The sequence below is a fragment of the Salvelinus fontinalis genome, chromosome 19 (genome assembly GCF_029448725.1).
Source record: "Salvelinus fontinalis isolate EN_2023a chromosome 19, ASM2944872v1, whole genome shotgun sequence".
Lineage (NCBI taxonomy): Eukaryota > Metazoa > Chordata > Actinopteri > Salmoniformes > Salmonidae > Salvelinus > Salvelinus fontinalis.
The window spans coordinates 47,275,622-47,301,396 of record NC_074683.1 but is presented as its reverse complement, the minus strand read 5'-3'; the positions used below and the strand labels follow the sequence as shown (position 1 = coordinate 47,301,396).

The 25,775-nt window shown below is 42.6% G+C and overlaps 1 protein-coding gene and 1 pseudogene across 2 annotated transcripts; both read right to left on the bottom strand.

Moving 5' to 3' along the window:
- Window positions 1–13,710: 13,710 nt before the first annotated feature.
- On the bottom strand, window positions 13,711–15,138 carry LOC129816211 (tripartite motif-containing protein 45-like; annotated as a pseudogene).
- A 217-nt stretch (window positions 15,139–15,355) lies between these two features.
- On the bottom strand, window positions 15,356–23,760 carry LOC129816863 (V-set domain-containing T-cell activation inhibitor 1-like). 2 transcript variants are annotated; one of them, XM_055871798.1, is made up of 4 exons: window positions 21,414–23,760; window positions 17,361–17,738; window positions 17,009–17,263; window positions 15,356–15,847 (listed from the first exon to the last, which is right to left on the bottom strand). In XM_055871798.1, exons 1-4 carry the CDS (start codon window positions 21,475–21,477, stop codon window positions 15,720–15,722), a joined length of 825 nt encoding a protein of 274 aa, XP_055727773.1. In that variant the 5' UTR covers window positions 21,478–23,760; the 3' UTR covers window positions 15,356–15,719. The 2 variants fall into 2 exon arrangements, 1 of the variants encoding a protein (XP_055727773.1); XR_008753623.1 differs by having other exon boundaries at window positions 15,764–15,847; window positions 16,659–17,263.
- Window positions 23,761–25,775: the final 2,015 nt, after the last annotated feature.

Genomic DNA, 25,775 nt, shown 5'->3' with positions numbered 1-25,775 from the left:
GTAGAGTCCTCTTTGGAGATGCATCATGTGTCACGCACGCTTGCAAACTGTACATTTGAATGGCTGGCTCTGTGCCTAAAAAGACTCCAAAACAAAAATGCTGAGCTGACACAAAAGGCTGACGCTTTTTAAGCCATATCAAGTTCCGGAGGGAGGGGGGCCGTTTGCTTCGCTGCACCTCTTGTTATCAATGTCAGAGGGGTACGGATCATTGGCCTGTAGAGGACTCATGGTGAACTTCAAGCCCAACAAAACAATGCAGCAAAGACAAAGTGCTCATTACAAACACTTCTAGAGAGAGAAAAAAGAGTGGCGAGGGAGAAAGAAACAAAGAAAGGACAAGTGGAAGAAAGAGACAGTGAGGGAGATTAAGGTTTAGAACAATGAAGCCCTGGTGCAGCAAATTAAAATGCATACTCCAGCAGGTAAACATAACATAATGAAACAGCATCTGGCTTTGGAGCGCCGTGTGAACGGGATGGCGAATTACGATGGTTTAAATCCAGTCAATAAAGTAAAGTACCATCATACCACCCTGGGGATCTATGCCAGGGCAAGAGGATAGGCTCCCATGCTACGTCATAGAGGGTATCTGTCAAATGTATGTTCCAGTGATGATAACATGGGGAGGGGGTTGGTGAGGGTTATTCCATATCTGATGTTCCAGGTAATGGGGCGTCTCTGTGCCGTCCTACGGTGCCAAGAACACAGATGACGAGTCCCAGGTGATGTGACATTACGGGCAGGTGTACTAGATAAAGAGAGCTCTACAAACAGGACTGGAGTGGTGGTGTTTGGAATCAGATGATCTGATGGAGACTCAGTCAGTCAGAGCAGTGTTTGTGGGGATAATTGAACTGTCTAGTATTCAGGTACTCTGGCTACCAGTTTATTTCTGGCTCTTTTAGGCCCAGGTATCTGTAGATTCAGTCCTGTATGGCCAGGTTCACATTATTGCCTGGAGATTGCCATGGGGCACTCCACTCTCCTGTGTGATGTGGGGTCAATTTAGAGCTATGTAAGTACATTAGTGTGATGATATGGCTCTGGCCCTTGTCTGAAATCAGGTTACACTGTGTTCAGAGTGACCCGTTGTCAGAGTCTTTATTTATGTCACACACACACACAAAGAAAATGATCTCTGACTCCACTCATCGCATCATGGAACACTAGCTACAATGCAGTTGATTCTTCCTGCTCAGCGCACTATCTGGCCTGTGTGCCGTATCCATCTTGTCCAAAGGGAATTTACTAATATGTTTTGCAATGTACATGCATGATAGAGGTTGAACTAATATAAACTAGTTTAACTAAATTATTCAAAATTCATCATGGATAGACTACTCTAATTCCATCACCGTACAATTATAATCCGCTCTGGGTTCATGTACTTTTAAATGAGCTCTATTTCAACCTCTGCAGTGATGAAGAACTTGTGGTTCATCTCTTGGAGCCCTGAGATGAAGAGCCTATCAGAGTATGACGTCAGTCATAGGGTTGTCGTGGCGATGTGTCGTGGCAAGCTCTTTACAGGAAGGATAAAGATGGAGTTATCACCTCACACACACAAATATGCAAAGGATCGATGAGTGATGGTCACAGCTCAGCACACCAACAGAAAGGGGGAGTCAGTGAATGAACCAGGGAGATTCTTTGTGAGAGAAGGAAAAAAAATACAAGGACGAAGACAAAGGAGCAGAATGAGGGAGTGTGAGACAAATTATTGTCCATCACATTTTTCTGTTATGTTGTATTAGAAGAGGTTTTTAAGCTTACAAGACACGTTGTCTCAGTTTCCAATCATGGGTTTAAAGCGTTTATGTGGGACAAACTTCTTCTCTCCTGGGTCCACTCTGCAGATAATGGTTTAATAGTCCACTGTAATGTGGTTTCAACACTTGTGTTCTAGAGATCACGTAACAGAGGTTAGTATTTGAGTCATCCACCCCCTCAACATCATCATTTCTAAAGATCTTTACACCTCCCTGCTCCCACCAAACAACTGTACAGAGGAGGGTCAGCTACCTCAGGGAGTGTGAGAGTGTGTTAAGTCTAACACAATGGTACCAGTAGTACAACTGCTTTCAACCATCATGTAGTGGTACAGCTTCCACGTAGGCAACATCAACAATTGTACAACAAACTAAACATGATAATAGTGATTACATTATTACTCATTTCCAAAACAGCGTAATTAGATAGGTATCACGCTTGATTAGACACTGTCCCCACTAATAAGTATTCTCTAAGGCGCTAATGTGCAATGGAATATTTCCATTAAAATGGTATGATCCATTAAAATGGTAAGAGTGAATAGCACACTACTGACATCAAGTGGTGGAGAACGGAACTGCAGTGACAACAAACTTCCAGCCTATTATTCTAAACCATGACTACATTTATTACGAATGTTATGCTTCGTATTCCGGATGGAAACGATATAACTGTTGTTAATATTGTACCGACACATCATCAAGTGATGCCAGTGTGATTTTTTTAAGATGAAAGAGAATGGTCTTTCAATTACATTCATTCTTCTCACTTTTATCCCCAACTGTACCACTTCTTTCCGCTATTTCGTTAATCATCTGAAATGGTTGATTTGTAGACCCATGTCTGGTGGTGGTAGGGGTGTCCTGGTCCTGTCCCTCAGAGCTGCACTGTCCCCAGGGCGAGCCTGACCCTGTCCACCCACACCGCTGTTACTGTTCCCCCCACTGCCGTTATCACAAGGGGGGGGGGGGGGGGGGATACAGGGAGCCCTCCTGCACACACATAAGGCAAGAGTGTTAATAATCATAGTTTTGTACCTGATATTTTCAGAAAGGAATAAGAGATTAAAAGCAAAGCTATCGTGACCGTCGTGCAAATGCTTAGTAAATCTGTCTGGTGCTTAATGTCATGGTGGACAGCGAACACACACTTCTTGACAGACAGACACAGACTCATGTCTTCAGAGCCAAAAAGGGTTACTGTTACCTGATGTGCCTTGTCCACTGAGCGTACCAGACAAAGCACATGTCCAATTCTGCACATACAGTTGAAGTCGGAAGTTTACATACACTTAGGTTGGAGTCATTAAAACTCGTTTTTCAACCACTCCACAAACTTCTTGTTAACAAACTATAGTTCTGGCAAGTCGGTTAGGACATCTACTTTGTGCATGACACAAGTAATTTTTCCAACAATTGTTTACAGACAGATTATTTCACTTATAATTAACTGTGTCACAATTCCAGTGGGTCAGAAGTTTACATACACTAAGTTGACTGTGCCTTTAATTAAACAGCTTGGAAAATTCCAGAAAATTATGTCAATTAAAAGCTTCTAAAGCTATGACATCATTTGAGTCAATTGGAGGTGTACCTGTGGATGTCTTTCAAGGCCTACCTTCAAACTCAGTGCCTCTTTGCTTGACATCATGGTAAAATCAAAAGAAATCAGCCAAGACCTCAGAAAAAAATTGTGGACCTCCACAAGTCTGGTTCATCCTCGGGAGCAATTTCCAAACGCCTGAAGGTACCACGTTCATCTGTACAAACAATAGTATGCAAGTATAAAAAACATGGGACCATGCAGCCGTCATACTGCTCAGGAAGGAGACACATTCTGTCTCCTAGAGATGAACGTACTTTGGTGCGAAAAGTGCAAATCAATCCCAGAACAACAGCAAAGGACCTTGTGAAGATGCTGGAGGAAACAGGTACAAAAAAAAATGTCCTCTGGTCTGATGAAACAAAAATAGAACTGTTTGGCCATAATGACCATCGTTATGTTTGGAGGAAAAAGGGTGATGCTTGCAAGCCGAAGAACACCATCCCACCCGTGAAGCACGGAGGTGGCAGCATCATGTTTTGGGGGTGCTTTGCTGCAGGAGGGACTGGTGCACTTCACAAAATAGATGGCATCATGAGGAAAGGAAAATTATGTGGATATATTGAAGCAACATCTCAAGACATCAGTCAGGAAGTTAAAGTTTGGTCACAAATGGGTCTTCCAAACGGACAAGGACCCCAAGCATACTTCCAAAGTTGTGACAAAATGGCTTAAGGACAACAAAGTCAAGGTATTGGAGTGGCCATCACAAAGCCCTGACCTCAATCCTATAGACAATTTGTGGGCAGAACTGAGCAAGGAGGCCTACAAACCTGACTCAGTTACACCATCTCTGTCAGGAGGAATGGGCCAAAATTCACCCAACTTATTGTGGGAAGGTTGTGGAAGGCTACCCGAAATGTTTGACCCAAGTTAAACATTTTAAAGGCAATGCTACCAAATACTAATTGAGTGCATGTAAACTTCTGACCACTGGGAATGTGATAAAATAAATAAAAGCTAAATAAATAATTCTCTCTCCTATTATTCAGACATTTCACATTCTTAAAACTAAGTGGTGATCCTAACTGACCTAAGACAGTGAATTTTTACTTGGATTAAATGTCAGGAATTGGGAAAAGCTGAGTTTAAATGTATTTGGCTAAGGTGTATGTAAACGTCCGACTTCAACTGTACCTAGCATTCTGCTCCTGTAGTAGCCTTTACTCTGCTGCACCTACTTGGCACACTGCCCATAGAGGCATACCTAGCATTGTCCCTACACCAGTACTAGATGTGGCCTCACCATTGAGTTCCACAGATAAGTGTATATAATATTTCCCATTTCAAACATACCTAGCCAAATACTCTGTAGTCTGCTGTACCTTAAAACCCCCCACTGGAACAGAAAGAACAACAGTGGAACATTCCACAGTGCTGCTGGACCTTTCTCTTCACATTTAGGACAAAAGCGGAAACCTGGAGGAGAAAAGAAGTGAAAAGAAATGAATGACAGAAATGAGAGTAAGAATAATTGAATACAAAATGGAAATACAGGGCCATGCTGACCCCTGACCCGGGGCTGGTAGAGTACCTTAACGTGTTGGGCCTTGACACACACCCACACAGAGTAGGACCCTGGCTCTACGGGGGTGTAGGCGATGGAATAGGAGCCATCACTGTTATCCACCACCACCGCCTCCAATCTGCTGCAGAGAACACAAGTAACCCTTTTCTTAACACCAACAGATATAATCTATTATCATATAGTTATAAGGAACAGTAAAACAATCAAACTATGTATGACCCCTTTATTAAAGCATAAGCAGACTCCTTTACTCACATATACACTCACACACATGTTTACACCCATACTCACAAACACACACACTCACACTCACAGCCAACGCTGCTGTCCCATGTACACAGAAACTACAAAGCACAACCCCTTTTTGCCCTCAGAACAGCCTCAATTCATCGGGGCACGGACACTACATCGGTGTCGAAAGCGTTCCACAGGGATGCTGGCCCATGTTGACTCCAATGGTTGTGTCAAGTTGGCTAAATGTCCATTGGGTGATGGACAATTCTTGATACACATGGGAAACTGGTTGAGCGTGAAAAACCCAGCAGCATTGCAGTTCTTGACACAAACCGGTACGCCTGGCACCTACTACCATACCCCGTTCAAAGGCACTTAAATATTTTGTCTTGCCCATTCACCTCTGAATGGCACACATACACAATCCATGTCTCAATTGTCTCAAGTCTTAAAATCCTTCTTTAACCGGTCTCTTCCCCTTCATCTACACTGATTGAGGTGGATTTAACAAGTGACATCAATAAGTGATCATAGCTTTCACCTGGTCAGTCTGTCATGGAAAGAGCAGGAGTTCATAATGTTTTGTACACTCAGTGTATATAAAGACATTAAACACTGGACACTTCCTGTTTCTTTTATACTATTTTTCACACTGTGTATTCAAATACAATGCCTTCAGAAAGTATTCATACCCCTTGACTTATTCCGCATTTTGTTGTGTTACGGCCTGAATTCAAAATGGATTTAAAAAAAAGGATTCTCCCCCCATTTACATACAATACCCCATAATGACAAAGTGATAACATGTTTTTAGAAATTGAGGCAAATTTATTGAAAATTAAATACAGAACATTCACTCTCTTCTTCATAAGTATTACCACCTTGGAGTCAATACTTTGTAGAAGCACTGTTGGCAGCGATTAAATGTGTGTCTTTCTGGGTAAGTCTCTAAGAGCTTTCCACACCTGGATTATGCAACATTTGTCCATTATTATTTAAAACATTCTTCAAGCTCTATGGGGGGTGCCACAGGGTTCAATTCTTGGACCGACTCTCTTCTCTGTTTACATCAATGATGTCGCTCTTGCTGCTGGTGATTCTCTGATCCACCTCTACGCAGACGACACTATTCTGTATACTTCTGGCCCTTCTTTTGACACTGTGTTAACAACCCTCCAGGCGAGCTTCAATGCCATACAACTCTCCTTCCGTGGCCTCCAACTGCTCTTAAATACAAGTAAAACCAAATGCATGCTCTTCAACCGATCGCTGCCTGCTCCTGCCCGCCTGTCCAACATCACTACTTTGGACGGCTCTGACTTAGAATATGTGGACAACTACAAATACCTAGGTGTCTGGTTAGACTGTAAACTCTCCTTCCAGACTCACATCAAACATCTCCAATCCAAAGTCAAATCTAGAATTGGCTTCCTATTCCGCAACAAAGCATCCTTTACTCATGCTGCCAAACATACCCTTGTAAAACTGACCATCCTACCAATCCTCGACTTCGGTGATGTCATTTACAAAATAGCCTCCAAAACCCTACTCAATAAATTGGATGCAGTCTATCACAGTGCCATCCGTTTTGTCACCAAAGCCCCATATACTACCCACCACTGCGACCTGTACACTCTCGTTGGCTGGCCCTCGCTTCATACTCGTCGCCAAACCCACTGGTTCCAGGTCATCTACAAGACCCTGCTAGGTAAAGTCCCCTCTTATCTCAGCTCGCTGGTCACCATAGCAGCACCTACCTGTAGCACGCGCTCCAGCAGGTATATCTCTCTAGTCACCCCCAAAACCAATTCTTCCTTTGGACGCCTCTCCTTCCAGTTCTCTGCTGCCAATGACTGGAACGAACTACAAAAATCTCTGAAACTGGAAACACCCATCTCCCTCACTAGCTTTAAGCACCAGCTGTCAGAGCAGCTCATAGATTACTGCACCTGTACATAACCCATCTACAATTTAGCCCAAACAACTACCTCTTTACCTACTGTATTTATTTATTAATTTATTTTGCTCCTTTGCACCCCATTATTTCTGTCTCTACTTTGCACTTTCTTCCACTGCAAACCAACCATTCCAGTGTTTTTTTAGTTTTTATTTGACTTGCTGTGTTGTACTCACTTCGCCTTCATGGCCTTTTATATTTTTATTTATTTATACATTTGTTTGCCTTCACCTCCCTTATCTCACCTCACTTGCTCACATTGTATATAGACTTATTTTTTTTTTCACTGTATTTTTGACTATATGTTTGTTTTACTCCATGTGTAACTATGTGTTGTTGTATGTGTCGAACTGCTTTGCTTTATCTTGGCCAGGTCGCAATTATAAATGAGAACGTGTTCTCAATTTGCCTACCTGGTTAAATAAAGGTTAAATAAATAAATAAATAAATAAAAGCTCTGTCGAATTGGTTGTTGATCATTGCTAGACAACCATTTTCAGGTCTTGCCATAGATTTTCATGTAGATTTAAGTCAAAACTGTTACTCGGCCACTCAGGAACATTCACTGTCTTCTTGGTAAGCAACTCCAGTGTAGATTAGGCCTTGTATTTAGGTTATTGTCCTGCTGAAAGGGGAATTCATCTCCCAATGTCTGGTGGAAAGCAAACTGAACCATGTTTTCCTCTTGGATTTGGCCTGTGCTTAGCTCCATTATGTTTCCTTTTTGTCCTGAAAAGCTCCCCAGTCCTTAACTATTACAAGCATACCCATAATTTGATGCAGCCACCACTGTGCTTGAAAATATGGAGAACGCTACTCAGTAATGTGTTGATTTGGATTTGCCCCAAACATAACACTTTGTATTCAGAACAAAAATTGAATTGCTTTGCCAAATTCTTTGCAGTATTACTTAAGTGTCTTATTGCAAACAGGGTGCATGGAAGGTACATACAGCGGCTTGTGAAAGTATTCATCCCCCTTGGCATTTTCCCTATTTTGTTGTCTTACAACCTGGAATTAAAATAGATTTTTTTTGGGGGGGTTGTATCATTTGATTTACACAACATGCCAATCACTTTGAAGATGCAAAATATTTGTTATTGTGAAACAAACAAGAAATAAGACAAAAAAACAGAAAACTTGAGCGTGCATAACTATTCACCCCCCCCCCCCAATACTTTGTAGAGCCACCTTTGGCAGCAATTACAGCTGCAAGTCTCTTGGGGTATGTCTCTATAAGCTTGGAACATCTAGCCACTGGGATTTTGCCCATTCTTCAAGGCAAAACTGCTCCAGCTCTTTCAAGTTGGATGGGTTCCGCTGGTGTACAGCAATCTTTAAGTCATACCACAGATTCTCAATTGGATTGAGGTCTGGGCTTTGACTAGGCCATTCCAAGACATTTAAATGGTTCCCCTTAAACCACTGGAGTGTTGCTTTAGCAGTATGCTTAGGGTCATTGTCCTGCTGGAAGGTGAATCTCGGTCCCAGTCTCAAATCTCTTGAAGACTGAAACAGGTTTCCCTCAAGAATTTGCCTGTATTTAGAGCCATCCATCATTCCTTCAATTCTAACCTGTTTCCCAGTCCCTGCCTATGAAAAACATACCCACAACATGATGCTGCCACCACCATGCTTCACTGTTTGAGTTTATTTTATTTTTACAGGGACAGTGCACATTAATCAATGTTTCAGTAAAAGTGCCGGTTTTAGACAGTCGGCTAATTTTCAACCGCAGTCCCTGGGCAGGTTATTAAAAACTATTACAATATAGACAATCATTGAGCAGTGGGCACACACAGAGCAACATAGGACAAGCAAGATATAGCATACAGACAGAGCAACATAGGACAAGCAAGACGTAGCATACAGACAGAGCAACATAGAACAAAAAGCAGCAAGACAAAATTCATAAAAGCAACAAAGTGTTTCCACACCTCACAAGCTACAGACAACCGACATGGAAAGCGGCAATACACAGCTAGGGATTATATTCACAAATCTGATTGACCTTTAGCCATGTCTTCATGCATTTTGTGAAAGTGTGATATGTGGTGCAGTTATGTGTGTCTGATGGCAGTGTATTCCAGACATGGGAAGCTCTCACAGAGAAAGCGGATATACTAAAGGTGCTTTTCCTTAAGGGAGCTATACAATCACCTCTCAGGATCTGCTGACAATAGTTTGGGTTTACTGTTTAACAAAAACACTGAGTGGAGGGGGAGCCAGGCCATTTAGGATCTTGAATACAAGACATGCGTCAGTGTATTGCACAAGATTTTCCCAACTCAGGAGCTCATGCTTTCTGAAAGTGTAACAGTGATGATGGCTATTGGGCTTCCTATCAAGCACTTTGAGAGCCTGTTTGTAGACAGACTGAATAGGTTTTAATGTTGTACAGCAAGCTTGGGACCAACTAGTCAAGCAGTATGTAAAGTGGGGGAGTATCATAGATTTGAAGTACAGTTTTGCTACGTCTGTAGTCAAACAATTTCGTATAAATCAGAAATTAGCTAGGTTGAATTTGGTTATCTAAATTGCCTTTTTCACATGCTTTTTAAAAGAGAGGTTGGAATCAAGTATGATGCCAAGGGACTTAAAATCAGATACCACCTGGAGCTTCTCCCCTGACACATAAACATCTGGCTCAGTAGCATCTGTTGCCCTCTTTGTGAAGAACACGCAAACAGTTTTTTTCACATTGAGATGCAAACACGAGTCACTGAGCCACTTTGCAACCTGGACCATTACAGTAGTGAGTTCTTGTGCAGCTTGTTGTTTGCTCTTTGCATGCACATATATCACTGTATCATCTGCATACATTTGAACTTCAGACCTAGTACAGACAGAAGGCAGATCATTAATGTACAGGCTGAACAGGAGGGGCCCCAGTATTGACCCTTGGGGCACGCCCACATCATAGCTAAGAGTGGGCGACAGCTCATTGCTCACTCTGACACACTGAGTTCTGCCTTCAAGGTATGATTTCATCCATCTCAAGGCATCGAGGGAAAAGTTGAACTTGGACAATTTTGTGACGAGAATCACATGGTTAACAGTATGAAAAGCCTTCCTTAGGTCCAGAAACACAGCCCCAACAACGCACCCTTTGTCCATCTTGGACTTCACATTTTCCAGAAGAAAGCAGTTGGCCGTTTCTGTGGAGTGTTTCGCTCTGAAGCCAAACTGCATGGAGTGTAATGTGAAGGGGCTGTTGTTGAGGTGGGCAATCAGTTGTTCTGCTACACACTTTTCAACAACCTTTGACACCACAGGTAGTATACTAATGGGCCTGTAGTTACTCACGTCAGCAGGATCGCCCGATTTAAAGATGGCCGTTATTATGGCTGACTTCCATACCCTTGGAAACAAACCGAGACCAATAGATGTGTTGGTGACCTTAGTAATGGGGCCAATGAGTGACTCTTTGTAGTTTTTAAGAAAGGTAGAGTTCAGCCCAAACACATCTTTGGCTTCAGAGTTCTTTAGTGAGCTAATCACCTTGTTCACCTTTGACTCAGAAACCTCCCTTATGATGAAGACAGGTTGAGTGTCATTTACTAGCACTGAGCCCAAGAAACCAGTGGAGGGGTTCTGTGTCAGTACCCTGACAGGGTCAATAAAGTAGGAATTGAAGGCTATTGCTATTTCGACTGCATCCTGTGTTAGATTGTTATTCACCATTATTTCTAGTCTTTTTGCAGTGTTACTATGGTCTTTCCCTGTTAACTTTTTTGGATTCTCCCAGATCAATTTAGAATTTCCCTTTGCTTCACCAATTATGCTAATAAAAAAAGTATTGCCTTGGCCTGTCTGATTTCTTTCATCACCTTATTTCTCAACATGGTAAACCTACGTCTGTCATGCTCTAATTTGGATCTTAGGGCTATTTTTAGAGCATAATCTCATTCTTTCATCAATTTCCAGATTTCTCCATTTAGCCAAGGAAGAGTGCTCTTTAGGCCAGGTTTGGATTCTTTAGGAAACCATTTATTGTAGTCTGGATTGTGGATAGAAAAACCTTACTATCAGCTTCCACGTCTGTATAGGACAAGAGATCATTCCAGTTAATTCCCTTAATTGCGTTTTCAAAATAGTTTAATTCACTCTTAGGTATTCTTAGTTGATCCGGCTTTCTAACAGTAGAGAGGTTAAACCTGCTCTTAGACAACTTTCTGGCTATAAGTGTCAGATTATGATCAGATAGCCCAGTAACCATATTGAATGATTTAGTCACTCTCTCTGGTTTATTACTGAACACCAAATCAGTCTGTGTTTTAGAGCAACAAGTCACCCTGGTTGGCCCTTAAACTAGCTGTGTAAAGTCAAAGGTATTAGTGATCCGTTTGAGGGTTTTCCTACAAGACTCCCATTAAGATAACCTCTTTCCCAAAATCACATTCCATAAGCATGTTATTAAACTCATCAAAAAACACACTTTTGGTGGAAGGTGGCCTATACATTCCAATGAGGGTAAAAGACATTTGGGGAGACAGTGTAACGTTCAGGCCAATACATTCTAGTTCAATATCACATGACCACTCAATTTGTTTACATCAGATATGTTCTTTCATGTAAATCATCACACCCCCTCCTCTTCCTTCAATCCTGTCTCTCCTGAAAACATTGTAGCCAGGCACAATCAAAGTAGCATATGGAGAGTTTTTATGGAGCCATGTCTCTGAGAGGCAGAAGAAGTCAAGGTTGGAGTCTGTGAGTAGATGTTGAATTTGATCACTTTTTGGAATGACACTACGAATGTTCAAGTGCCCCCCCAGTAGTCCCTTGGGCTTAGCTCGTGGGTCCCAGATGACTCGAGAGTGATTGACACATTGAAAAAAGTTAAATTTTCTGTATTTTCTGACGGCTGGGTTTATGCCGTTTTGTTTCGTTTTGATTAGGAGCAATTCGGTAGCGCAATTAACAATCCCTCCCGCCTGCACTGGATGCGGGGAACTATTTAAAACAGGTTGCGTACCAGAAGCAGAGTCAGGGATCGCATATAGCGACTTGGGTATGTTTGAAGAGTCAAAATCTATCCTGGAGCCGGGTGAGTCGAGAGAAACCATGGGACCATAGCACTCACGCACTTCCACAGCGGCGACAATCAGTGTACGAGGCCATTCACTGCTTTCCACTCCGGTGAGTATCGCTGGCTCGGTGATGTTAGGCCCATGATTGAGTTGCACATCCCCGGAGAGTAGTGAACAGGTAGTTTAAAAGTTTCCGATAAATGTTGGACTTGTGTTTGTTACGCCTAAGCGGTTCAGTGGAATAGGGAACGAGGTAGACTTGGCCATTATTCAGAACATTATGGTATGCTGTGTACTGTCCGCTCCCATGGAACGGTGAACCAATGTGTTTGGTGTTGATATGCTCCGGTAGTAGACTGATTGTGTCATCCCAGCAAGGACGCACTGAGATTATCAGTAGAGCAGCTACATAACTGACAATCATGGCAAAGTACTGGAGATAAAACACATAATTTAGCTTTAATTCATTGCATGAGTTACTTAGCTGGGGTCGGAGTACACCTGGTGTTTTAGATAAAATAACAGCATTCGTATGAGAAGCGGCACCTGCCGCACCACCCTGTCTTCCGTCCGCCATTCTCCTGTTAATTGAAGTTCTGCCTTCCAGTTACTAGTCACCTGTCCTATAGGCCTACTAGAGTGGGCCAAACCGCTGACTTAAATCTCTTATCTCAAAGCCTGTGTAGTTTTCACAGACATGAACAAAGGCACACATTTACAAATATGTTTGATATGAATGGCTTACGCCTGGATTTTCTGATGCGTCGATGCCAAAGCCTTGTGCAATTTACAGCTTTGTATATAAACGTTAAACATGGGCACTAATCCTAAAACAGCCTTACTCTCAGGCACAAAAACTTGGAAAGTAAAGAAACAGTGACCTGGGCTGCAGGTTCTTTCTCCAACCTTATAACAAACAGTCTTCAAGCCCTGTGACAGGCAGAAAGACAAAACACACACACCTGCATTATGGATGAACATGACATGAATACAACGAAGGTCAGTTTACTTTGACACAGAGAGATGGTTTCTCAGAAGCCTCTATTTGCTATAGCCCTGCATCCCCAGCTCAGCTCAACAGGCAATCGTTAGTCACAGCAGGGAATAGCTGTTTGTACTATCACAGTGGGCATGCTGCTACAGAGTGGTGTGTGAGTCTCAAATACCTGTCATCTGACAAAGGAAATGCCTGCCACTTTAAATGTTTCCATAGAGACAAGGAATGTCACCCTCCCGACATACCATTGCCTCAGGCCGCTGTTTGAGTGTGTGTGTGTGTGTGTGTGTGTGTGTGCACGTAGGTCTGTGGGGAAAAAAGCATCACCTGAACATTTTACCCCCAAGAAATGTCTGAACTCAAGCCCCAAGCCACTGTAACCAGTCTGGGGTCAAGACTTAGGAAGCATTCCCTCACCCTAATAGTTTCTACTAGAAGGCCATAGAAAACAGAGAGGATAGTATGAAGAAAAAGTTGACTATAGTGAAAGAGATTGCTTCATGGCTGTTAAAAGTGGGACAGTGGAACTGTCTCGGAAGTAGGGGCTAAGGGAAATAGGGTGTAGGAGGCGGGGCTAAGGGTTGTTTCAGGACAAAGCCTTGGTCTGGGTCTCACCTTCCCCCTCAATGGTACACCTGCTGAGCTCCAATGTCTTGGCGTGGATCACCCCCACCACCGGGTACACCCCACCTTCCCTGCACTCTCACGTGGCAGGAAGCAGATTCTGTTACTGTTATCGGGGGCGATGGTTGCTGGGTGGGGGTCGTAGTCAGTCTCCACCAGGCCGCCCAGCCTGCGGAGGGTCACGCCCTTGGCGCTCAGGATCTCCGAGTCCGACCCGCACGTCAGCAACCGCTCTGCGAATGCCACCCCCCCACGGGCGTCTGACAGGGCCTGCTGCAGCTGAGCCCTTTGTAGGTGGAGCTGGTTCCTGCGCTGCAGACGCAGCTCCACTAAACGCAGTAGCAGCGACAGGCAGTGTGACTCCACAGCACTAGCGTAGCCCCTCGCAAAGGAACGCACCTCATCCGCCGTTGCATCCATCCTGGCCTGCAAGGCCTCCTGGGATAGGTCCACCTTCCGCAGCGACTCCTTCAGCCGGTCGAGCCGTGGCCGCAGGTGCCCGGTAACCAGCTCCCGGATACAGTCCCCATGGCGGTCGATGACGTCACGTGTCGGGAGGCAGCAGTGGTCACGGTGGAAGGTGGCGGCACACCTGCAGATGGGCAGGTCGCAGATCTCACAGAAGAGACGCAGCTCCTGACCGGGGTGGAGGGAAGTGAGTCGACGTCCTCTTCTGTCTCCTGGGGAGGATAGGAAGATGGATATGGTGAACTCATATGGTAGGTCACAATAAACCACACAGTAATTACATGCCTATGTAATTACCATGTTATAATAATTTCAAAGCTAAAACGGACCCCATTAAACCCCCTTTTTACTAGTTAACTTGCAACAAATTGGAACATTGGTCATGACTCGTGAGTTTGGCCTACAAATTCAATTTTTGCACTCACCTGTGTGCTTGACAACAGAACTCACAAAGGTTGACACAGCAAACCTCACAACGTTTCTCTGCGTCCCCGTCGCTGCACAGGTCGCATACCACAGAGTTCTTGCTCATCAGCATCTCCAGAAACACTTTGTCCAGGGCCAAGTGGTCAGTGGTCAGCCATTCTACCCCGGGCAATGGGATGCCCACCTCAGAGTCACACTCGGGACAGAGAACCGTGACGGCAGAAGAAGGCGCCTCGCCTTCCAGATGTACCGCTTTGCCATTGTGTACACCAGACGACACCGAAAACGGTTCCATTTGACGAACGCAGTCTGCGCAAAAAGTGTGTAAACACAGCAGAATTTTAGGCTCACGATATAAACGTCTACAAACGCTGCACACCGCCCTCGCATTCACCACGACGCCCCCCTTATCTCCGTTGTTAGAGCTCAAGTTTGTGGTCTGGGTTGGCGGGGAATCAACATGGTCCTTCTCCAACTTTTTGTCTGTAGTTGACATGGTCTTTTTATAGTCTTGTCTCATTGGTTTCAAACCACTTTGTTACAGGTTCTTGTTGAAGAATTTCCCGGTGTTCGAAATCGACCAAGCCTATTTGGAAAAAAGCCGGCTTGCCCCACCACCACAGAGAGCACTGAGCTAGGCTGAAACACCTGCATTTTGGAGCTGCCTTACTCAAGAAAACAAAAAAGAGACCATGTTTGTATGCAGCTTTAATAACTCAATTATATATATTTTTTTACATTGTTTGCAAACTGATACGTGACACGTATTAAGGCCAAAATAACATGTAAAACAGGCAAGCCCCCCCCAAAAAATGAATATAATTGTTATACATTTTTTTGCTAAAAATGTAGGGCTCAAAACAGGTGGGGTACTGCCCCACCTGCCCTGAATGACGGTTCGCCACTGAGCCACACATACACAGTTTGTCGCCACTTGTTAATCCAACACAAAATCCATCAGACTCCAGGCAGACCAAGGCAAGTGGAAAGTCACCAGGCCAGTTCACTTCACCACAGACAGTACTTTTAGACATCTTGCCTGTAGGCTATGAAGAGTAGTTTGTGTGCATGTGTTCATCAGGTTAGTTGGTAGATCCAGAGAAAGAGACTGGTTGTAGCTGCTAGGACGTGCCGTTGGGGTAGTAGTATGGGTGGTGCAGCTGCAGTAGGGAAGGAGAAGAAAGTCCTCGTTGATATCTCTATATCTGTAATATAAAGGAAAGATGCTGACTATACAGTAGGCACACTGCCAAACGCAGGGTTGGGCAGTACATGTAAACTGATTCCAAAAATACTAACTGTAGACAGTTACATTACCAGCAAAAATATTGTAATCAGATTACAGATCCTTTTGCAAAACTAGATGATTACGTCATGGGTTACTTTTAAATCTAGATGATTACTTCTTAGATTACTTTTACATTTGGAAGGTTGTTTGTTACAAAATACATTGACACCATTCTGTTTTCAATTCAGCATTGAAAAAAGGTGTATGTTTCCATTTGTTCCACTTGTTTGAGTGAGTCAGAGACCACTATTATGACACACCAAATGCATTTGTTGGATCATTTTTGTTTTCTTCTAATGCCTCTTAAGGGGAAAGAAATCCAAAAGTAACTGAAAGGAATCAGATTACATTACTGAGTTTGGGTAATCCAAAAGTTAGGTTGTGTTACTGATTACAATTTTGGACAGGTAACTAGTGACTGGCCGTGACTGAATACCCATATTAGCGTACTAAATCGTATGCGACAAAAGAACGTATGTGAAATTAAAAAAAAATATTACTCCGAATGCATCATGTAATGCACGATTGTGTTGACCCCCGCCATTTGTTCATTTTGGTACAGCGTGTCAATTTATCTGATTATCAGCTGTTGTCAAGCACGTGAGTCTGAAAAGATGAGTGAATTTTACTAAATCAAATGCCGAAATTAGTATGCAGTTTAAGTATGTAGTAGTACGCTAGTATGGGTATTCGGACATGTAACGGATTGCATTTAGAAAGTAACCTACCCAACCCTGGCCACCAGTCACTTTATTTGTCACTTTATTTTTTGTTTAGCTGTCCTGGTTGGTCAGGTTGTCATGGTGATATTGACTGAAGAGACTGTAGGGTTAAATGCCAGATCAATTGTCACTTTATTTTTTGTTTAGCTGTCACGGTTGGCCAGGTTGTCATGGTGAAGAGGATGTAGGTGAAGGATGTAGACTGAAGAGGATGTAGGTGTCATCACTTGAGGGAGTGACTTCACTTGTGTAAATGTTTTTAAACTGGGAGAGAGTCGTCTAACATGCACTTCTCATCCAGGTATTTGTTCAGTATAAAATACTATTTTCTTTGCCCCGAAAGGTGTTTACTGGACCTTTGACGGTTGCCCGGGAGACAGCCTTCACCAGATGGTTTTGGATGATGCAGGTGTAGCTGTCGTTCAATGTAATTTTCTGAAGGGAGCTGATGAATCGGGTTATCCCGGCGGAGTTGTTGAAAAAGATAGTTTCACTCTCGTTTAGGACGTTGTCATTGACGTCCAACCAGAGGACATCTGGTTTTGGGAACCATCTCTCTCCCTCTGCCGTCAGGGTAGTGTTGACCCACTTCAATTTGGGGGCTGAGAAAGCTGAAATTAAGCGTATTTTAAGAGAAAGCTACTTTGTGTGTAGTTCTACAAATATGAATTGTGAAATTTTGATAATGCCTAAGACTTGGCTTCTTACCTGCAACTCTGAGGTTAACACTGGCAGTCCCTGAGCAACTAGGGGCATTCACACTGCAGTAGTACACCCCCTCATCTTTAATTTTCACGTTCCTCAGCAACATAGAGGCATTGCCTCCACCTATGGCTTCTGAGAAAAGCTGGGTTCTATCTTTAAACTGGGGGTTCTGCTCCGTCAGCTGGACTGCTCCTTTATTGTAACTGTACACCACTTCGCTGAGTCCCTTCTTCTTCCATGTGATTGACATCTGACTGGTCGATTCCCCGCTGTTAGTTGAAGTCTTGAACTTGCACCTCAGGATGACATCCTCCCCCAGGTTCACGATGGGCCACTTGTTATTGCTATCCACAGTGCCCTGGGAACCCCCTAAACCCTGAACTAAAGGACAGCACACAGCAAAAGAGAACACAACATACAGGAGGTTTGATTAACACAGAGATACTGTGTGCAGTTCATAGAAACTATTGTTACCCACATACACTGGCACACACACACACACAGACAGGTACGCATGCACTCTCACGTATGCTCAAATGCATGTTACATGTTAACAGAGACATGACATGGATATTGACCATGAGGATGACACAAGTGAGTACACAGTATTTTCAAATTAAGGTCAAAAAAATAAATAATAATAATATATGGGTTTTTCTATAAACTATTGTACCAGTAACCATATCTTGTAGTAGACAACTGTTTGGAGCTGTTAAAGTCATTAAGAATCATTTGTATTTTTTTCCCCATGTGAATAAATTAAGATATAAAGGGGGAACATAGATACATTCAATATAATTCATAACTTGAATCAAAACCTATGATTAAACCCTTTCTCGTGCTTGGAGTCTTCACAAAAATAGTGTGACAAAACGACCTTTCTTTCATTACATTTTTGATACTGTTGTTTGTTGTTATATCATATAGTAAGCATTTAACAATTGAATTACACGTTGACCTTGATCCTGTGAAATTCGTGGATATTGCTGTCACACACTTTTTTTATGGCTATCTCGAAGTGTACCTCCTAACATTTCGTATCTCCGTATGTTTATGGGACCACCTATCCAAAATAATGTACGTGATTGCAAAATCCAATGTTTCAAACAGAGAGAAACTTTAATATGATTAATAAAACAAAAATGTATACTGTCGTTAACAGGGTTCTTCAATAATAATGGATAGTTGTTTGATGCGCGTCTGATGTCTATCTGTATAATTATGTGGGGACATTATCAAACAACATATTCTGATTCAGGAAATAATTCACTGAATGACAGTCAATTGACAAAGAGCATGTGTGATTCTACACGCGATTTAACAACAGCCAAAGAGCGGGAATTAATGCTGATCTCGAGCCTTGACCGAACATTTTGGGGTCTATGTTGTTATGGTGGCCAAGAAAAATAGCCTACTTCCTGGACAACATTAAATCAAGATTCCTGAGGTATAGTGCTGAGTGATTAACCGACATTTCGATAATTTTTTGGTTTTTAAACAACTAATAGACATTGGTTGAATTATTTTAATTATATTTTGTTACGTGTTAATATGTGAGTTCAATCCCACATTGCACAGTTTCTAGACGTATATCAGATCCAGCCAGAACTGTGTGATGCAGGGAGTTATAGTTTCCAACAGGCCAATATTGTACATAGTTTAGCGCATAAAACGTGATAATTAACTACAATGACCACAATCCCTCGGCATCTACTTGTCTGGTCTCTTTTTACTTTGCCTGCTATGAAAGAGGCAGAGTAATGCGCGATCGTGAGGGGATATAGAGAGCAGCTGTTGCTTCGAGAGGTATAGCTACCTGAAAATGCATGATCTAATTGCTTGATAGTTGGTATTCAGCAGTCATAAAAGTATGCCTTATTTACTTTGAATAACTCCAAAATAATGATCTTGTCAGACAGCATAAGCAGCAACTCTATATAGATGAAATTATGACTTGGAGTGAAATAATAAAGTCATCAAATAAATATAATATACATAACTGAAAACTTTGTTAAAAAGTAATGTGAATAAATAATGGTTAATAAGTGATCAGCAGTAATGGGCATTCACTACCATCATGGGACTTGTATTAATTGTTTCATTCTGCGTTGTTACAGCATTCAACCCACATGATGCATGGTGCATTTAATGTTTTTTTTTAATTATTGAAACTGAAATCGAAAACCGTCATTATTTTTTTTTAGAATCTTACCAAAACTGAACCGATCTCAAAAAGCACGAATTGCTCAGTAGTACTAAGGTAAGATTACGGTCCGTTTGTTTTCTGAATTAAAACGGAGCAATCTGGAATTTGAAACTTCCATATTTATTTGTTTTTTAATAGAAATGGAAAAATATTTTTTTGTTTTTGTTTATGCATATAAAACCCCAAAACAACTTGATATTTCAATGTTCAAATGTGAGTGGGGTAAAGTGCACAGCCAACACTTCCTGTCCTTTCAAAGTAGGAGGTCACCCTTCTAACTCCATTATATGAATCTATGAAAATATGATCTATTAATGAATTGATTAATAGCTTTCCATACCATACCACAGTGCCAAGATAAGGTAAGATTAAAACATTTCTGCACTAGGTTTAGTGTACATTGACTTATTAATGAACTGCTGTTACTGTAAATAGTTAGCTGACTGATATATCCTGGCTACCTAGCTAACCATTGGTAATCTTATTAAATGATGCTATACAACCAAAACAACAGTATATATTGCTAGACTAGAGATATGCCCTAGCTATAGTTAGTCAGTGGTTGCACATCTAACTAACTGGAATGAAACAAATAGTAGACATGTAAATATATCCTTTCACTGTTTACAGCAGGTCTCCAGCTACCCAGACCTGTCTGATCAACCTGACAGGGTGCCGTGGGTGTGTTCAGTTACACCTGTGCACATCTGTGTGTGTATAGCAATGGAATTAGACATCCAACCAATGCCTCAAGTGTCATGTTGAAGGTCCACCACAGACCCCAAGGGTTGTGAGGTCCTGTCCATAAACAACCCCTAGCCCCTACCCCTACTCTTAAACATTTGTGGAGATCTGAGAGAATTGGACATTTGTAAGCAATACTGCCAAAATTCCACCAAGCCTATCAGAGGGTAAGGTGGAGCTTTCACCATGTTACCACTCATCAATCCCTCTCAGATCTCCACAAGTGTCTCGACTCTGGGCAGTAGGGACTAGGAGTGGTTTATGGACAGGCCATGGGGATTATGTTTGCTCAGTCAGTCAGTCAGTCTGGCACTGTCAAAAACATTTAATAGCTGTCAAACACTTGCTTCCTCTGTCCTTGGGAGAATCTCATTTGCATTTCCCTGATTCATTGCATCCTCCCCTTTCCCCTTATCCAATGGGTATTGAGAAGGAGGCAAGGAGAAAGGACGTTAGGAATGAAGGAAATGCAATTGAGGTTCTCCTCTTGTTTCATCCATTCCTCACCTCCCTCTCAAAGCACATTGGGGAAGAGAAGGGAAGGTTCCTCCACTCCTGCTCCAATGCACTTTCAAGGAGAGGCAAGGAATGGAGGAAACAAGGACAGAAGAAGCAAGAATGTGATGTCTAGTTTTTACGCAAACGCACACACACAGCTTGAAAAGTTTACTGAATATAAGGATTCCATTATTAGTTATTGTCTATGATTTTGTTGACAGAACCCATTGTATTATATTTTTGTACTCGAATAAACTATAAAAAATATATAGAAATGCTGTTATTTAACTTTTTAATTCTTCTGGAATGTTTAGCATGGATATACAGAGAGAAGTTGACTAAAGCACAAACAGACCTGGTTAATAGGCATGACAAAGAAACATGCAATCTCCTTGTTTCATGAGATATTTTGAATGACATGTTGATGTTCTGTTGTTGCTAGGAGTTATGGTCTCATTTTCCTAAATAGATTCTTATCCCTGTAACTACAAATGTGAAGCTGCTAGAACATCATATTTAAATGTATATCAAACCATTTAGAAATGTTGACCCTAATGTCACACATTAGCCCCTTTGTTTATAGAAAGATCCATATTTTCACTACAAACCTGCAAATGACACAGACAAGATGAGAATGATGAATCCAGCAGCTACAAAGATCATGACTATCATCCTGGAAATGTAGATGAAAAAAATCAAGCAAGATCTAGCAAGAACCTTCCAAGTCAATTGAACATCACAATATCCAATGATAAGTTCAACTGACTATGCACTTGTTGGTGATATGAAGCAAAGCTGTTGCTGGCCTCCAACCACCATATTTTTAGAAAGACACATTGAATAGAGGCCTCACCCCCAGAAGATGATTTGTCCAAGGGAGGCCATGGCTCCTTGGTAGCTGTGTCTATATTTACAGGGTTATGATAGTTCCAGCTGATCCCTTGACCAGAGTCCACAAACAGTATCGTATGATGTGTCGTCTACAGCAGCTACATATGAGATTGACAGAAGCTCCACACCCACCGTAAGGCATTAATGCAATATCAAACATTGAACTCTTCTTGAGTCAATATTGTCACTTAGTTACTAGTTACTTGTCCAAAATTGTAATCGGTAACCTAACTTGGATTACCCAAACTCTGTAATGTAATCTGATTACTTTCAGTTACTTGTGAATTACTTTCCCCTTAAGAGGCATTAGAAGACAAAAAGGAACCATCAAATGTAGTTGGTGTGTCATAGTGGTCTTTGACTTGTATTCAGACTCGCCCAAGAGGAACAAACGCAAACTTGCACCTTTTTTCGATGATGAATTGAATGCCATTGAGAAAACAGAAAGGTGTCATAATGTATATTTTCTTTCTCACAAGCATCCTTTCTGAATTCAACAGTAATCCAATAACTAATTATCTAGTTTTTCAAAAGTATCTAATCTGATTACAGTATTTTTGCTGGTAACGTAACTGATTACAGTTACCGTTTTTTTGTTATCAGATTACATATAATTTATTACATGCTCATCAGAGGCTGCGGTCATAGTGGCCGGGGACTTTATGGCCAGGGACTTTAATGCAGGGAAACTTAAATCCGTTTTACCTAATTTCTACCAGCATGTTGAACGTGCAACCAGAGGGAAAAAAAACTCGACCACCTTTACTCCACTCAGAGAGACGCATACACATCTCTCCCTCGCCCTCCATTTTGCAAATCTGACCATAATTCTATCCTCCTGATTCCCGCTTACAAGCAAAAACTAAAGCAGGAAGCACCAGTGACTCGGTCAATAAAAAAGTGGTCAGATGAAGCAGATGCTAAGCAACAGGACTGTTTTGCTAGCACAGACTGGAATATGTTCCAGGATTCTTCCGATGGGATTGAGGAGTACACCACCAGTCACTGGCTTCATCAATAAGTGCATCGATGACTTCGTCCCAACAGTGACTGTACGTACATACCCCAACCAGAAGCCATGGATTACAGGCAACATCCGCACTGAGCTAAAAGGAAGAGATGCTGCTTTCAAGGAGCTGGACTCTAACCTGGAAGCTTATAAGAAATCCCGCTATGCCCTCCGACGAACCATCAAACAGGCAAAGCATCAATACAGGACTAAGATAGAACCACACCGGCTCCGATGCTCGTCGGATGTGACAGGGCTTGCAAACTATTACAGACTACAAAGGGAAGGACAGCCGCGGGCTGCCCAGTGACACAAGCCTACCAGACAAGCTAAATTACTTCTATGCTCGTAGAAAGAGGAGGAAGGGAAGCTCTACTAAGGTACACAATAGTACATTTTGGTAGATAGAAGGTGCTCTTTGGTAAAAGAGGTAAATTGGTCATCAAAAAGAAAGGAGGACCAAGGCACTCTTCATATAATTAATTAAAATGCCTTACTTCTATGCTCGCTTCGAGGCAAGTAACACTGAAACATGCATGAGAGCATCAGCTGCTCCGGACGACTGTGTGATCACGCTCTACATAGCCGATGTGAGTAAGACCTTTAAACAGGTCAACATTCACAAGGCCGCAGGGCCAGACAGATTACCAGGACGTGTACTCTGAGCATGCGCTGACCAACTGGCAAGTGTCTTCACTGACATTTTCAACCTGTCCCTGAATCTGTAATACCAACATGTTTCAAGCAGACCACCATAGTCCCTATGCCCAAGAACACTAAGGTAACCTGCCTAAATGACTACCGACCCGTAGCACTCACATCTGTAGCCATGAAGTGCTTTGAAAAGCTGGTCATGGCTCACATCAACACCATTATCCCATAAACCCTAGACCCACTCAATTTACATACCGCCCCAACAGATCCATAGATAATGCAATCTCTATTGCACTCAACGCTGCCCTTTCCCACCTGGACAAAAGGAACACCTATGTGAGAATGCTATTCATTGACTACAACTCAGCGTTCAACATCATAGTGCCCTCAAAGCTTATCACTAAGCTAAGGACGCTGAGACTAAACACCTCCCTCTAATACTGGATCCTGGACTTCCTGACAGGCTGCCCCCAGGTGGTAAGGGTAGGTAACAACCGTTCCGCCATGCTGATCCTCAAAATGGGGGCCCCTTGGGGGTGCGTGCTCAGTCCCTTCCTGTACTCCCTGTTCCCTCATGACTGCATGGCCAGGCACGACTCCAACACCATCATCAAGTTTGCCGATGACACAACGGTGGTAGGCCTGATCACCAACAACGTTGAGACAGCCTACAGGGAGGAGGTCAGAGACCTGGCCATGTGGTGCCAGGACAACAACCTCTCCCTCAACCTGATCACGACAAAGGAGATGATTGTGGACTACAGGAAAAGGAGGATCGAACACACCCCCATTCTCATCGACGGGGCTGTAGTGGAGCAGGTTGAGAGCTTCAAGTTCCTTGGGGTCCACATCACCAACAAACTGACATGGTCCAAGCACACCAAGACAGTCATGAAGAGGGCACGACAAAGCCTTTTCCCCCTCAGGAGACTGAAATCATTTGGCATGGGTCCTCAGATCTTCAAAAGTTTCCACAGCTGCACCATCGAGAGCATTCTGACTGGTTGCATCACTGCCTGATATGGAAACAGTTCAGCCTCTGACCGCAAGGCACTACAGAGGGTAGTGCGTATGGCCCAGTACATCGCTGGGGCCAGGCTTCCTGCTACCCAGGACCTCTATACCAGGGGGTGTCAGAGGAAGGCCCAAAAAATGGTCAAAGACTCCAGCCACCTAAGTCATAGACTGTTCTCTCTGCTACCGCATGGCAAGCAGTACCAGAGCGCCAAGTCTATGTCCAAAAGGCTTCTTAACAGCTTCTACCCCCAAGCCATAAGACTCCTGAACAGCTAATCAACTGGCTACCCAGACTGTTTTACCCTGCTGCTACTCTCTGTTTATTATCTATGCATAGTCACTTTAACTCTACTTACATGTATATATTACCTCAATTACCTCGACTAACCGGTCGCCCCCGCATATTGACTCTGTACCGGTACACCCTGTATATAGCCTCGCTATTGTTATTTTACTGCTGCTGTTTAATTATTTGTTACTTTTATTTTCAATTTTTTACTCAATACTTATTTTTCTTAAAACTGCATTGTTGGTTAAGGGCTTGTAAGTAAGCATTTCACTGTAAGGTCTACACCTGTTGTATTCTGCGCATGTGACAATTTTGGGGGTATTTGTTGCAATCACTTACTCCCAAACCCTGGATATATGGATACAATCAGACTTACCCTTGAATCCATAGAAGCATAGGCCTTTGACAAATGTCCATCTCCCTTGGTTTGGGCGAGCAAGTTTTTCCAGGTTGCACTAGTTTAGGCCGCTCTCGTCATTTCTGCCTGGACGTCTCTCCTCCAAGGGTTTCTGGGTCGACCCTTTCTTTCCCCCTGGGGGTTCCATTTCAGGTTGTATTCAGTTTTGACATTCCTCAGACTTCTCTCCCTGTTGACCAAAGCTGCCAATGTTTTAGTTTTCCTGGCTGTCGTCATTTTGGAGTACATTTTGAACCTTCCGTGCTTCTTCAAGCCTGCATGGTACAGCATACAACCCATAGGCCCTCATGGCATAGTGTACATGCTGTGTCCACCCATTATAATTACTTGTGTTATCATGCTAATTGTTAAGATCTAGCAGAAGATGTTTTGCCGCAAGAGATGCAGTGTGTGTTTCAGGAATTATAGCTGCTGCAATTGCTTCTGTTCATCTACCAAACTTGTGATTACATTTCTGAGTTTAGTACTCAACTGGATAGGTGCTCTCATAAACTGAGACTGGTTTGTGTGCTATAAGACCAACAACCACTGCAAACACGTGGGACTTCCCAGTAGAACAAACCTGACCTCTGAGGAGAGACTTGTCATCACTGAGTACAAGACTGACTCAGTTGTGACAGTTTATATTATGTTCAGAATGGGTTTTTTTTTATAATGCAAAAAGGCTAAATGCTGGTCAAATGTTCAATGGT

Excerpts from the sequence above, each read along its gene's own strand:
- LOC129816863 (XM_055871798.1), bottom strand. The coding sequence starts at position 21,477 with ATGATAGTCATGATCTTTGTAGCTGCTGGATTCATCATTCTCATCTTG. Across the intron at positions 17,264-17,360 it reads TGTTAACCTCAGAGTTGCAG|CTTTCTCAGCCCCCAAATTG; the intron begins GTAAGAAGCCAA and ends GCTTAATTTCAG. Across the intron at positions 15,848-17,008 it reads CTCCCGGGCAACCGTCAAAG|ATATAGAGATATCAACGAGG; the intron begins GTCCAGTAAACA and ends TTTATATTACAG.